Raw genomic sequence first — 15,903 nt, 5'->3', positions numbered from 1 at the left:
CCTGGATGTCTAATCACACCCTGGGCTCGTAAGCAAACATAGCCTCACTCATGAAGCCTCCATATCATAGATTATGTTATGGACACTTTGCTCTTTACAGACTCATCTATTCTGTGGTCTGCTTTTATCATAGAGCAAAGGATACATTTACTTCCATGTAAAACACAGCCAAGGTAGTTTTGGTTGTGGATGCCCATCTCTGTTTAGTACGTTCAATAACTCCCATCTGTACATCATGCTTGTGTCTGTGTGTTTCCCTTCATTCTGGCTTGCTTTTGAGCCAACACCCAATAATGGCTAGGAACCGAGGCCCTTCTCTAATGAAAATACCTTTTCTTGACTACCCTGCTGGCTCCAGGTGTTCCAACCTGACACCTTCCTTCCATGCATGACAACATATTGTTTCAGCTAAAGCACAAATAAAAGCGACAACAACAATAGCACCTATAAATTTCCTAAAAAGCAAACGAAACCAAATTTAAACATGAGAATCTTGTCTATGTGAACAAGACCTCCTTTCTTCTGGTTCACTGGCATTGGCATTACTATGATCAAAACTGGGAAAGAAGGGTGGGTCATACATGGCGAGAGAGGCTTGTCTAGCATTCACTAGACCCTGGAATCAATTTCTAGCACTGCAAAAAATGGGGAAGAAATCTCAGACTTGATTATTCTAATATAACAATAACTGACATCAGTGAAATGCACTAAGGTTTAAAAACCCTTGTGTAAGCATTGTTTTATTTGTATCTGCCTAGCAAGCTACCAGTGAGCAAAAGTCATCATGAACAGATGCTATGGGTGCTGCAAAGGTCCTGTAGTGCAAGATAATGATGCCAGAAAATAAGGAAATCACACTGAAAGTCCTGTCTTCTGAAACTGATTGTTTCAGTTAATCCACCCTGGCTTATACAGTGTGCAGGCCAAAGGCAAAAGGCCCATTACTACAAAGTACAGGAAATTTTGGAAAGTTATAGCCAATTGAGAAAAGTAACTGTGGTATTAGTGGAACCCCAGATTCTCAGGACACAGAGATGCGTCTGCAAGCTCAGAAATCTCAGAAGAAAAACCAGTTTTCTGCCATAATTTTGACAACTTGGTATCAGACTCTTGACCAGTGGTCCACGTTCTTAGAATGCAAGCATTTGAAGTTTAGATGCTGAGGCCACTTCTCAACTGTTTTTCACAGAGGGAACATCAGAACCCTGCAACTCTCTCCCTGCCATGCCTTAATACTAATATCTTCAAGAGAAGGGTGGGCAATTCACCAAGGTTTGAGTTCAGACGCCAACACACGGCTTTTCTACAGTCACACTTTGAAAGCCAATATTTTCCCTTATTTTATGGAAAGACTGGAAAATGATTTCCAATATGACATTATTTTATAGCTGAACTTTTGAGGAAAACTGCCTATAGAAGAATGTTTATTTTAAAAGGAGGATTCCGAGCCATGTAGCATGAAGACTGATTTATTTATGAGTTTGCCAACAGACTGAGGAAAACCTGGTTGTACGCTGAATGGAGACTAGGAGGGAAATGCTATGGAGGCGCGTGAGGTGATCCGTCTTCTCTTAAATCTACTCTACGTCAGTCACACTGGCAGGTGGGGTATGACTTCAGGCAACTAAATCCATGTCATTACAACTTCATTTTGTGGCTTCAAAATTTAAATTTGACATTTGGCTTTTTAAGAAAAGATCAGGTAGAAATTTATTTCAATGTTTTCCTTTGTCCCCAGCTAAATGGCAGCAAGCCTCCATACCTTTGATCAATACTCTTAACAGTGGACAATTCTGTCACCGTTATGTTTTTGTTTTCCTTTCATGTGTGATGGCCACTTGAACTGCAGATGGGTTTGCTAAGGCCACAAACTTTGTTAGGATTTGCATACGGATTTTCACTGAGCATAAGAGGGACTTTCATTCTTCCAGGCTCTGCAGAGCACCCAGATGTTATGGTTAAGTGAACAAAAGTGCCATGCACAAGTAAGACTTCCAGCTTCAGGAGAATGAGGCTCGCACTTGAGACCTCACTCCAAGGCTACTTCTTTCTTTACTACTTTACTAAAAATATTCTGAATGATATGAGAAAAATAAGTAACACTGAAAATTACTTCTGGTAATGAATGAAGACTTACACGTATCAGGTCAGTTACGGGACCTATGCAAATCTGTTATTTTCCCGAAAGTTTTATGTTATTCCATATAATATTTTGTCTTTAAAATTTTTTATTTTAAATAATTTAAGCTTCTCATTTCAAAATCAATGAAAATTTATTTGAGGTGGGTGGGTGTCCTACTGTATTAAATTTAAGACAACTTCTATTCCCTATAATGATGGCCTGTTTACTACACATCAAAAAATGAGACTTAGGCTACCTTGACATACAGAATAAAAAGCTGCATTCATCACTTGTTTTCCAGATAGTTTGAAATCATGCAGCAGTATAGAGCAATGGTAAAGCAGTATACATGGTTTACAGGCATTACTGAAGAGATTCTAAAATATTAGGAGAGTTACTGAGTTAAATAAAGTATTTTTTCTTAAGAATTAGAAGATTTTTGTATATTTTTTAACTAAAAGGGAATTTCTTTCATGGTGAAAGATAGGATATTTTCAATATAATTACCACAAAATGCTGTATGTTATAGTATCTCTAAGAACTTTATGTGTTCAATACACAATATGTATGTGAAAGGATTCACTCTCACATACTTGGAGGTAAAAACTTTACTCTGAAGGCTAGGGGAAATGGAAGATTGGAATAGCTGAAGAGTGAGATATAGCCTGTTAAACCAGCTAAGGACTGTTTGCTAAGCCAACTATAAGCTTTCTGTTTGTTGACCCTACTTTTTGTGAATCTGCAAATGCTAGCCATAGACATAGAACAAGTAAGAATTTTACCATAGTACCTCAGGAAGACTAAGGTCAGAAATGCAGTACATGTGTTATATGTAAGACAAAGGGTGGGAAAGGATGTGAAAAGTAGGAATCAAAATAATATTTCTTATTTAATGACCAGAAGTGAAATTTTCATCATTTTCTAATGAATTGGTAACACACATGTTTAAAATTCTTATGCGAAAGACAAGGCCTCAGTTTATCACATAGTAGTCTTGACAATTAAAATTTCACTGAGTGTGTAGAGCAGATTACCCTAGAACATATTATCCTCCTGCCACAGCGTCCAGAGCACTGATCACAGTCACGGCTCACTAATCGGGCATATAAACCATGTTTATAGGACCTGGAGATATGGCTCAGCCCTGATGAACAGGCGGTTAAGAGCAATGACTGCTGTCACAGAGGACTTGGGTTTGGTTCCCAGCACTGAGACAGTGGTTCACAACCATCAGTAACTCCAGTTCCAGGGCATCTGATCTAGTCTTCTGGTCTCTGAAGACACGGGCATGCATGTGCTGCCTAGATATACATGCAGGCAAAACACCAGTACAAATAAAATAAAACAAAATAATAAATTCTAAAAGAATATGATATGAAGAGATTTTTGTGATACAGCGAGTGTGTACTAGTCTCCCCATTACGAGACGCAGCCCCCTTTATTCCCTGGCAATGCTGCTTTGCGTTCCCTGCGGTTGGAAGTGGCAGAACTACTAGGGATTAAACTGAGGAAACATTAAATAACTTGCGAGCACCAGGAATGGATACGCTTCGAGGCGTGATGAGTGAAAGTGGCGACCGGGAGTATTAGAGACAGGGGGCATGAAAGAAGCTAGCTGGAGTGCCCAAAGACAGGCGGGTGTTGAGTCCGCTGCAGTGAACGTGGGTATCATAGGGGTTATAGCTGGACCTCACGCAGAGACATCGTGGATGAGCACAGGAAAGCACCATTAAAGAATGGGGATGCCACGACTGCTTGACCTAGAGCATGCTGTCAGACTTGTTCTCAGCCGTCAGTTACATTCACAAGAGTGGGAAGGAGCAGAAGTTTTAATATGCTGCCTTTTCCCGGATACTGTGGCCGCAATCAAATCATCACTTCTGAGATTTGATTAATAACTTATATTAAATTTAAAAAGCTTTAAAATGTGTGTGTGTGGGCACTTGTACATCACTTAGGAAAGAGAAAGAAGACAATACGTAGCTGGAATTACAAGTTGTTATGAGGAATGAACCCTAATTGGATTCTGGGAAGCATATTTGAGTCTTCTGCAAAAGCATCCCCAGCTCTCAACTGCTGAGCCATCACTATTTAAATGTTTGCATTAAGGGTGGTTCTATAAAAGAACTCAATATATTTTGTGGGTCTGTGCATAGTACAACTACCCCAACACTGTACAATTTGAAGAGATGGCTTGATGTAAAAAAAGGTAGCATCCGGGTGGCAGAGGCAGGTGTTCGAGGTCAGCCTGATCTACAAGAGCTAGTTCCAGAACAGGTTCCAAACTACAGAGAAACCCTGTCTCGAAAAACCAAAAAAAAAAAAAAAAAAGCATCATGGGCTTGATTATATTATATATTAGATCGTCTTGCCTAGTTGATACAATTCTTCACATATAAATTCCTAACCTGACTCTTGACACTCGAGCGTTCAATAATAACAGCAGTTACTAGAATTACAGGAAAGGTAATTTATTATTATTTATTATCATTATTAAGGTATTTATAATTATTTATTAAGCAGATCTAAGCAAGGAGTTTCCTTCATGAAGACAACTTTTTATATCATCCTACTGTTGTCCATGATTCATAGTTGTGTCCCAGCAAAAATCAAATAATTATGTCATGGGCCATCAAGCTCTTCAAAATCAGAGGAAACCATGCCCACTAAATTTATAAATGCAGTGGTCTGTGATGTAAGACAGACAGCACACTAATACTGAAACTTTAAAGGACTTCAAAGACGTGCGTGTTGGATGACTGGGGAGAAGTGACTTGGGAATGAGGTTTGGAGGAGGAGAAGGAACCTTCTTCAGATGAGCTAGAATTAGGAATTGCTGATATCTTAGCAAGTGCTAAATAACTAAGAAGTCCAGATGGGTTGGCTTGGGAAAAAGCAATAAAGGAAGTTGGTCAACAAATAATAAGCACCTGTTTTATTTGAGGTGAGCCTTATCAGCTCCATGAAATACTAAAGAATACACTGACTTACTTTAAGTCCTTTGATAAGAAATAACTAAGATATTCACATGTAAATATTTATCAGTGCATGGAATATAATAAGTTTTGAAAGAGTCATAATTATTGGTATTTAATACCACCATCTTAACTGTCTTAGTATAATATTTAACTTCTCTGAGCCTTACTTTGTTCACTGGAGACATGAACCTAAGTACTACATCTTCAGCAATTTTTAAGATAATTAACACATGAAAGCATGTTTAAAACACATGTAAATAATTCAGCTCATACTTAGTAAAGGGAAGACGTATATGTTGGCAGTCATGTGGCCTGTTTAGGCATATACACATATGGAACATTGCAGAGGCTACCAAAGAGCATCTGATGACAAAATGTGTCCTTAGACGTATGTGACATTGCTTCTTGTATTCTGTTTAATTAAAAAAAAAACAGCAGTTGACTAAAAAGTCCAAAAAAAGGCAAATTTTAAAACAGGCACACACAACAACCGCACGTGTGGCATTAACAGCAAAGTCTGATATCAAGCTGTGTTAGGAGGCCAGTCAAGCACAAGAAAGCAAAGGGCTGTTAACAGACCAGGGCCATGAGACCTGAACTTTCCTTCATGAGGTGAGGTTGAAAAAATGACCTTGGAGCACTTCTGCAGGATGACTTCATATCAAATCTCCAAACTTTTCAGTCTGTTTTACTATACTAAAGATTTGAGTTTTCTGAAGTAGTGAACAGACTCTAGAAATTCTTTTCCTAATAAAAAACACAATTGAGTTATGGCTGGCCTGCCTAAGTGAGAGAACTCCTTCAAAATCTCTCTTTTGTGGGAAATATATAGTGGACAGGAGTAGGGTTAGCCGGTGGTCAGCGGGGGCTGTCTGCTGTTTAATGGACCCACAGGAGTCGGCTATGAATCCTCGCAGTTCCACTGAGGGCAATAATCTAGGTCCCTCTTTCCATCTGGGATTCTTGTAAGTTTCTGGCTTTGTAATCACTGATCCAGGGCAGCGCACTTTGAAAGGCAACATAGAAAGCAGTTCTACTTTCTCAAGCATTTGTTTTAGTCTTTTTCATGCACATATTTTAGCGCCACTTGGTTTCCATATTCTCACCATCGTCATGAATTTGTACCTTTTCTTCATACTAGACTGATGTGGGTGTGGGATTTCCCTCTGTGTGCTGTATTACCGCTAATGAATAAAGAACTACTTTGAGCCTATAGCAGAGCAGGGCGGGGTGGAGCATACCTAGGTGGGGAGGACTGGACTAAATGCTGAGAGCAAAAAGGACGGAGTCAGACGCTGGAACTTTTCCCAGTAAGCCACAGCCTCATGGTGATACATAGATTAATAGAAATGGGTTAAATTAAGATGCAAGAGTTAGCCAATAAGAAATTAGAGCTAATGAGCCAAGCAGTGATTTAAATAATATAGTATCTGTGTGATTATTTTGGTGTTGGGTGGCCAGGACGAACAAGCAGCCTTCCTTCTTACAAGACTAGACTCAAGAGATGGGCCAATCCTGCCCCTTGTTTCCGATACAGAGGGCTAAAGATCACCTGCAGGGACACTTTGATGTTTTTTCTTTTGCCCTGAATAGCCAACTCAAATAAGACTTCAAAAAAATTCAGTAGATGCATAACTGTACACTGTGAGTTATCTCTCATTGTTGTTCCTGGTCCGAGAGAGGACATATGTTCTAGTTAAATCTGGTTTTCAAGAATTTAGATCTAGGACACTAACCCTAAGTTAGTCTTGAGTGTCTACGTGACTGGAAGACAGCAAGGATCCAGAGCTTCAAACTTGCTTCCTGAAGTTCTGAAAGTAGAAACCAACAGCACGGAGGGAGATGGAGGGAGCTGCTGCAGGCCTCAGAGACACTCGGGCAAACAGATATGGCTTTCTACCAAGAGCTGGTCTCTCTCCTTTCCTGCCCTCGCTCCAGCCTCTCTCTTTTCCTTCTCTTTCTTTCATTTCTTCCTTTTGTTTTCTTAAGATAGTCTGAATAGGTTTATGCTGCTTAAACCACCCAGACCTTTGTTTTATTACAAAACCAATAAGAATAAAACAAAGAAAAGCCAAAGCACTAAGAAAACTGCTGATTATGAAAACAAATGAGGACCTGCTGTCATGCGCACTTTCCCAATGTCATAGTAGTTCTGGACCTTGAAAGTCCAAGATCTAAGAAAGTGACTCAATGTTCTCTGGGAATCATCTGAAGAGCAGACAGCATAGAAGGTTGACCTTTAGCTGAACCTGGGAGCTTGCATTCATCTGACTCTTTGGAAATGCACAGAGACTTGCCACTCTATCCCACAGGTGACACCATCCACACGTTTCAGTTATCGCAACATTTTTTTGGGGGGGGGGCGTGGTAAACCTGGATTTTGTTCTGTAGGGTGCGTGAAAACTGGGTTTCACTTTCCGTGAGTGATTGTGCTCGGGGGGTCTCAGGAGAGCGGCTTCTTTGCTGTAGGACTACCATAAGCAGGTCTGCAACTGTTCCAAACATGCTAGCCAGGGCTTGAGAGTACCAAAACTCGGAAACTTTTCTGTAAACTTTTCTGTAAATAAGCACCTAGGCATGGTTTATCCAGAAATGGTAAGAGCCAAGGCCTTAGAACTATACTGCAAACTCAAAGGCGATATGCGGCTCTGTGGGGTTCCTTTCCACCTTGCACCTGGCCTCATCACTCCCATAGTCTTTGTTAGAAAGTCCACAGGTGTTTCAGATTTCTTCTCAATGAGCTGTCCCAGGCTGACAGTAGCAGTCAATTGAGACTGATATGAACAACCATAGTAATTCTACTGCCAGGACATCTGATGACCTTCTGACACTGGGACCTGACTTGCTTCTCTGTCCTATGTATGCAGAAGTCATGCCTGTCGCATGCATATATCAACGTGCTTTACATACATAAAATAAATAAAACCTTGATTGTTCTACAGCGGAGAATCAGGAAGGAGAAGGCTGAATCTGGACACGTGGCTGGGTAAGTCAGTTCTCTCTGGGCAGTTGGTGACACTCAGGTTCCTGTGTTCCCAATGATGGGAAGGGAAGCCTCAGAGTTGAGAAATGTTGACTAAGCTAATGTGGGATAACTCTGCCTAATGCAGCAAAGATTCCAAGGTGAGTGCAAAGGATGATGGAGTGCAAACAACACCGAGTTCTTAGAACAGGATACAGGCACTTAAGCTGCAGTAGTGGAATCTGGCCTGAAACATACACACGGCCAGAAGAACGCTCATAGTGAATGTTAGACAGGAGGCCATAGGGGACGGTGCATGTCAAGGCAAGGGTGTCCTCTGAGAGGTGGGAGAGGCTTAAAAAAACTGTCAGTGGTTTTATACCTTTATAAAGGTATACTTTATACTCAAGAGAGTAGACTTGGACTGATTTCTACAAAGCCTGGGAATTCAGCAGAGTCATCAAAGGGAAACAATGGTTTCACATCTCTAATTGTCTTTTAAATAACCATGCTGTAACACTTGTGTGGGGAAAGGAATAAGGAAAATGTCAAGTATCACTCTGACAAACTCACAGCCTTATTGTCTCTGTTCTGAGCTGTGGAGCTTGACTCCAAAGTGGCCCCTTTCCCCATTGAGCTTCGCCTATCGTCAGCACTGAAGCTAAAATATTATTAATCTCAGCTGCTTACTCCACTGTCCTGCTAAACACTTTTATTTTCAACTCCCCAGCTTCTGTACGATGTTCAACACGCTTCTCCACCAGCAAAACGCTCTTCTTCCTTCTGAGAGGCAGAGAGTCTTAGCAACACAGCATCCTTCTCAGTAGGTTCACATTGCGTGCCATGGAAATCTAATTGGGTATTTATTGCCAATTTGTAAAGAAGTTAATGTGGTCCCTGCAGCTGGGAAAACACCTGCCGCATTCTGGAGCCCACGGTTACAGGTCCGCTCACTGGGGAGTGAGACAAAGTGGGAGATTACTAACACTGAACCACTGCGAGCAATGAGACCTTATCAAGCAGAGTACCAGCAGAGAGGGTAGAAAGAGGATCTCAGAGGCATGGTGATAGTATGGAGTGGGTTCCTAGGATAAAGTCTTAGGGACTAGGGAGGAGGGAGCAGGTGCCAGGGACACGGGGGTCTCAAGGAGATATTTCTGTAGCAATTAGAATAAATGCCCTATCCTCTGAGGGGCCTCCTTAGCCACTGAAAAGGTTTCTTGTCTCTCTAACTTTCAAATGGACCCTTAAATAACCTCCCGCAAACTGAGGAAACGTTAGTATTTCACTAGGTTATAAACAAGACACCAAGAGGGTCGTGGCATTTCTTCCACTGCTGATGTCACACCCAGCTCTAAGGCTACAATCGAAGTCAAATTATTCTCTGAACATTCTCTATTTAAGCAAATAAATCTCGCAAGACAAACCGGCTACCAGAAGCCAACAAAGCTCAGACATGTTTGATCACGGTCAGCTCTTTGGAAGTAATATTCCTCGGTAAATGCTTTTCAAAATACGGCGTGAAAAGGCAGAAAATAGGAAGATGTGCCTTGTATTCTTGCCCAGAGTGTGAGGGCCAGTGGGTAAGAGGTCGTTTGAGTTACAAAAGAAAGTAGCGTAGCCAGTTTAGGATGTATGCGCATCTTTCCTTAGAGACAGAACCTGTTGGAAGGGAAAGTCCTGGATGTTTCCCGTTGGGGGCCTTTTAGTGGCTTGGGCTCAGGAAACAACAGCAGGCAATTAGTTACCTTCAAGCGGAGATTTGAATGGAGATAAAAAATGTTGAAAAGAGATGAGGAGGAAAGGAAAGGGACACCCTCGAGAATAAAATATTTGGGGATTTGTGAGAGGGGATAAAGGAGGAGGAAGGGACAAAGAGTTCACCACCTGGCTGACCTAGATACGGTCCAAGAATGACTTGGTGTAATTTTACGAAGTGGCCACGTGAGGGCACTCTCTGCTACGCACCCAGATGCATGATGGCCCCAATCAAATTCAAATGTGTCTCCCTTTGCTGACGGATGATTTAATATTTAAAGAAGGGCATCGATGGCAGATGGAGTCCCAAAACTATTCGTCTTTTCTATTTTTACTCTTGAACTAGATAAGTGAATAAGCAAGTCTGACCTCAATTCAAATTCCCGGACACTCATAAAGATTACATACAATAACCTCATTTAAATCTCAGTTCTTTTCCGTACACTTTTACAAACCAAATCGCAAATTAGGACAAGAGATGCACAAGGAGGGATTACATTATCTCGCTAAAGAGGCCGGGGCTCTAACGTTCCAGAATGAATAGAGTCAGACTATGAAATTAGTCCAGAGCAAGTGAAGGCGGAGCCTTTCACTGCGTGTTGCAGCTTGCTCTATAGCCAAAGGGAACAGACACCAGCAGCTGGGAATAAAGATGAGAACCAAACCGCATCATCCGCGAGACGTGGGTAGTGTCAGAAAAGATCATTTGAACATGGTCATGAGCACGGAGGAGCCATAGATCGAGGCTTGTTTGTGACTATTTCCACTGAGGTAGTGAAGAGAGAGGTTTGGGCTTCACATCTCTACATCTACAAGATCAAACACAGCCACGGACAAAAGCGTACTTTACTGTACAGGTTAAATATGGAATTTTAAATTCTGGAAACAAAGCGATCCTATTTCCCAGCGCAAACGGAGCGAGTTACTCACCCACCCTCCAACATCAGGGAACACAGTACGTGGCCCTATGCTGCCCTCTGGTGTGTCTGTCGGGTAGAGGAACGTAAGTGACAAAAATCTAATTCAGCCCGGTGACTTTGGAAGGGACCGACCTCCACTCAAAAAATTTAAAAGGTTAGCTAAATTTGTTTAACGTAAACGGTGCATTGTTTCAGGATGCTAGTGCACAATATGTAGTGAGGACCTCTAACCGCACACTGGTTGTTTCCGAGTTACGCTGTGAAGGATACAGACTTCTATACTTCACGAACTACCATAGGCGTGTGGTGTAAGCAGACTGGTCTCGCTTGGAGAATTAAAGATGTTTTGAAGAGGGTGTGTGTATATAAGAATAGCTTTAATTATCAAAGGTGACTGTCAGCGAAAACAAGCCCCAAATAAAACCACCGACTTAGATAAAGGGATTTCCTGCCTCTTGCAGCCACCGACTTAGATAAAGGGATTTCCTGCCTCTTGCAGCCTCTAGTGGCGCCATCCTACATGACTGGCTTGCACGGTCTGTTCAGGGCATCAAGTCAGGCAGGTCTCACATCCAGGGAAGGAGTAACAGCGCCTGGTAGTCTTTATTGGTGCTTTTCAAGCATCCCTTAAACACGGCTTCATCAAGTCTTACAGCTCTCTCCTCAGTTTCAGTGCCCACAGGTGGCGCCATTGCTCTCCTCCCTGCTGTGTACTGTGCATGAGTGCTCAGACACAGTGTGTTTCTTGGGATGGTAATTTTTCATGGCGGGACCCTGTCACCCTCTCTCACATCTGCTCGTCACCCCTAGCAGAGGGTCAGTGCTCGGTAAATGACATCTAGCTGGCACTGCCGTCCTGCAGAGCGAAGTTGGGAGTACAAGGGAGATGGCGTCTTACACCACGATCTCTCTCCTTGGGACTCTTGGGGTTATTGTTCCAATTAAAGGTCACACAGCCCCACTCACAAGTGGAAACTTCAGCCCCATTTTAGGGACTAGTTCTCATTTTGTGACCTGGAAAGCTCTGGAAACACAGCAGCTTCACAGAATTTATCGATAAAGAACCTCATTTGCATAACCTGAAGAGAAGGGTCTGTAAGAAAGAGTGCTTTGTACACAAGCATGAGACATGCAGTATCCCAAAATCCACACGAGAAGCCTTCCCGACCATGCGTGTGGCTGTTATCCACAGCTGAGACACAGGGCCGAAACAGGAGTGTGGCTGCGATTTCCTCATCCCGTGAGAGGCTCTGGCTCAATGGGATTTGGTAGTAAGGGATAGGGCAAGACTTCCATGATCCTCGTCCAGGGTCCACACCAGCACCAACCCCCCCACATACATGCAAGTATACGCGCACACACTTACTTAAGCAAACACATACAAAACTAATTATCCATCTGGGAGATTAACCTCTAACTTAAACGGAATTTTTGTTGTTGCTTTTGTTTTGTTTTGTTTTTATTTTGAGACAGGCTTTCTCTGTGTAGCCCTGGCTGTCTTATAGACCAGCAGTACCAGGCTGGCCTGGAACTCACAAAGATCTCTCTGCCTTTGCCTTCCTAGTGCTGGCATTAAAGGCTTGCACCACCACCACCCAGCGAGTTTTTGCTTTTTTAAAACACGACTATAAGCTGAGTTCCTGGACAGCCATGACTGTTACACAGTGAAATACTGTATCAAAAAAAAAAAAAGACCAAAACAAAAGACTATGAGTTTATTCCCAATATCAGACTGTGTTCACATTTTTAGTATTTGTTCTTAATTATGGTAAATGCTTTTCTTATAATCAGTATTAAAAAATCAGTAGACGTTGTAAGAAAACATATCTAAGATTTGTAAAGCTACTTTAAGGCACACATGCCCATCAGAAGAACCCCACGACAGCCTCCTATTCTGCTTACATCCATCTCAATGATTAATTATCAAATAATAGCTTTTAGGAGATGGTGTCCCAAACATCTGCAGAGACACAGCCCTGGATTTCATTCACAAACTGAGCTACGAGCATTGAATGCTTCAAGGCACGGTGGACCACATGCTCCTAGTCATTTGAATTTATGACATGGCCTCTGAGGTCTCGAGTCACAGTCCTGTATGTACCCTGAGGTTTCTCTGACATAAACAAGGCATTGTTTATTCTGCTGTGGTGGCCTGGCCAGTGCCCTTCACAATCTCCCCATTTCCTTGACAGTGGCCACCTGAGGCCACCGTGCAAAAGGAAGGCATCCCCTGAATAGAAACCAAAGGTTCGGGGGACTTTTGTCACAGACAAGACAGAGAAACAGCAGAGCTCACTAAGCTTCACTTCCCTACATTTCCCGTTTGGTGTCGGCTAAGCTATGAGATCTGAAGCAAATGAGGTATCTTAGAAGTTAACAGGGGCTCACTGGGAAACAAGGGAGACAACTATTGTCACATATTTTCTGTGTGACAAATAAAGAACCAGCATTGTAAATATGTTCGACAATTATGCAAAATAAAACACTTTCTTCTTTCACCTTGCTTAGAAGCTGCATTTTTTTTCCTCTAGAAGGACTGCTGTTGGATTTTCCCCTGCCAGTTCGATAACTCTCAATGTATTTACTTCCTAAATCAAAGGAAGAGATCTGATGATTATAAACCAGCAGCCTTTTAAATCAAAATATGCCTGAAATGTGATCTGAGGGGCTTTGTCATGCATCAGGGCAGAGCAGGAGGAAGTCAGGAGGATGCACTTAGATCTGGGTTTGCTTATCTCTCCTCTGGGAGCTGCTCCATCCCTGGTTGAGACATTCTAGCCTCAGCTCTCCCATACTCAGAATGAAAAGCTAATGGAACCTTCTCCAGTGCTTTTTGTCCTGATCATTATGATGAGATATAAAACTATAGTTCTCAGTGAATCACAAAGACCCATTCAAATTCGATCTAATATTATTGTCTCCTATTATTAGCATGTCTTCTAAGCACCCTAAAAAATTAAGCCTCAGTAAAGTAAGAAAATGTCAGCTAAAACTTTCTGAACAACCCATTAAGGCAGCATTCATGTGAATGTGTGTGTGTGTGTGTGTGTGTGTGTAAGAGACAGACAGACAGACAGACAGACAGATAAATGATAGATAGATAGATAGATGGCAGATGGATAAATATAGATAGGGAGGTAGATAGGTGGTAGATAGATAGACAGATAGCAAGATCATGTGTATATGTACATGTATGGAAATGTGTGTATGTGTGAGCCTGTGTACATCACGGAAGTGGTGAAGAAAAATAAAACTCACTACTGATCATGAAGGACAAGTCAGGCTCATAACTGTTGGAAGAAAGGTCTGAAAGCATCTAGGGAATGTAACCAAGGGGGGGGAGGGGAATAAAGAGAAGCTCAGTATATATCTGGTTCCATTAACTCCAAACTGATAGAAAGCCACCGAGACTGAAGACTTGCAGGTGCCTACCTTTCTTAACAATATCAAGATTATGAGCACATTTTTCTCTTTCTTTAAATTTTAATCATGCATGCATTCTTAGGTGTTGCATTTTGAACTGTTATTAAAAATACATATGTTCATGCCACATTAAAGGAGAACAGAGGCTCGTGTGTTGTATTATTAATCATGTGAAAAAACCAGACATTCCTGCCAACTTTTGCAGCAGGCCTGGGCCTGTTCCCTGTCAAAGGGTTTGCCACTTTTGGGCAGATGCTGTACACTGTGAAGGTCTGTGCCTGTACCCGGTCAAAGGGTTTGTCACTCGTGGGCAGATGCTGTATACTGTGAAGGCCTGGGTCTGTACCCTATCAAAGGGTTTGTCACTCGTGGTCAGATGCTGTACACTGTGAAGGACTGGGCCTGTACCCTGTCACTTTTGGGCAGATGCTGTATACTGTGAAGGCCTGGGTCTGTACCCTATCAAAGGGTTTGTCACTCGTGGTCAGATGCTGTACACTGTGAAGGCCTGGGTCTGTACCCTGTCACTTTTGGGCAGATGCTGTACACTGTGAAGGCCTGGGTCTGTACCCTGTCAAAGGGTTTGTCACTCATGTACAGAGTACAGGAGCTGGACACTGTGACTTAGCCAATACTTACTCTTGAGGTCTAAGTTTCTGGCTCCTGCAGTGATTTGCGTTGTAATTTTCGTGTCAATTTTTACAGTGTGGAGGTTGCTGGTGTCCCTTGAAATCATCACATTGTGCCACTGATTGTCATTGAGTGGTTTATTTGAGCTCCCTTTGATGAGGTTAGCACCATTTCCCAAGTCAAACACATAGTGTAAGTACCTGGAAAGAAAATGAAGGAGAGAGAAGAGTCATTGCTTTATGAATAAGCCACGATGGTAAACAAGACACTATACAAGGGCACTTTTGAGTGGATTCCTCTTTCGAGAACCTTGAGATGGAGCGGCCTGCATGTGAAACTGAAAGCAGAAAGGATCACCCTTTGTTCTAGCTCCCCATTTCTGTTATCAACTCATTTGGTCAGTCACACTGACCTAATTCTTGTTATAGGAGATGGGTTCTTATGCGTCCACATGAAGTTCTAATGCACACTTCCTGTTCCACTTGTCTTTTTGTTCCACCAAAACCCCTGAAAATATGTGCATGATCAACCCAGGAACCTGCTTACCATGTTTTTCTGTTGAATTTTCATATTCACTTTTACTCAGTAATGCTATATGTTGGTATGTATGTGTACTCCAAGGTTGGGAGAAATGTAAGATGTACACAAGGATGGCAAGGGAAACATACATGCATTTCCGTATGTTATATGTGTTACCTAGTGTATTATCCAGTCTATATTAAATGTACAATGATATTCACCTAAGGTGAATGAGTGTCCAAATGCATGGAAATGTGTCCATTTGTTATCACATTATCAAAACATTTCACTAACTCATCATTCTTTCTGAAAAGAACTAACTTTCATCACAGAACTAAGCTTGAATTTATTAGGATTTCACTAAAGAACTAATCCGATAAACTGAATTAGCTATTTAATTTAGCACAAAGTAGCCTGTTGTATTGTCAAAACTCAGGAACTCCACATTTGGAGTATGTGAGTCAAAGGAGCCCTACCGTGAACTAGATCTGATCTTCACTTACACATATACTTGTATACACATGAAACTGCACTGTTTCAGATGTACGGAAGATGCCTCTTAAAGGCTTTGAGCAAATGAGCCATCCCCCC

The 15,903-nt window shown here is 41.9% G+C and overlaps 1 protein-coding gene across 30 annotated transcripts in view; it reads right to left on the bottom strand.

The window, feature by feature from the left end:
• Positions 1-15,903, bottom strand: part of Nrxn1 (neurexin 1) — a 1,058,343-nt gene that overhangs the window by 549,365 nt on the left and 493,075 nt on the right. For all 30 annotated transcript variants that reach the window (XM_085690899.2, XM_087907274.1, XM_087907282.1 and 27 more), the window contains one exon: positions 14,803-14,993. In XM_085690899.2, coding sequence (XP_085547025.1) covers positions 14,803-14,993 — 191 coding nt within the window. The remainder of the gene's footprint in view (positions 1-14,802; positions 14,994-15,903) is intronic.

Source organism: Myodes glareolus, chromosome 6 (genome assembly GCF_982192425.1).
Source record: "Myodes glareolus chromosome 6, mMyoGla1.1, whole genome shotgun sequence".
Lineage (NCBI taxonomy): Eukaryota > Metazoa > Chordata > Mammalia > Rodentia > Cricetidae > Myodes > Myodes glareolus.
This window is presented reverse-complemented; position numbering and strand designations above follow the sequence as displayed.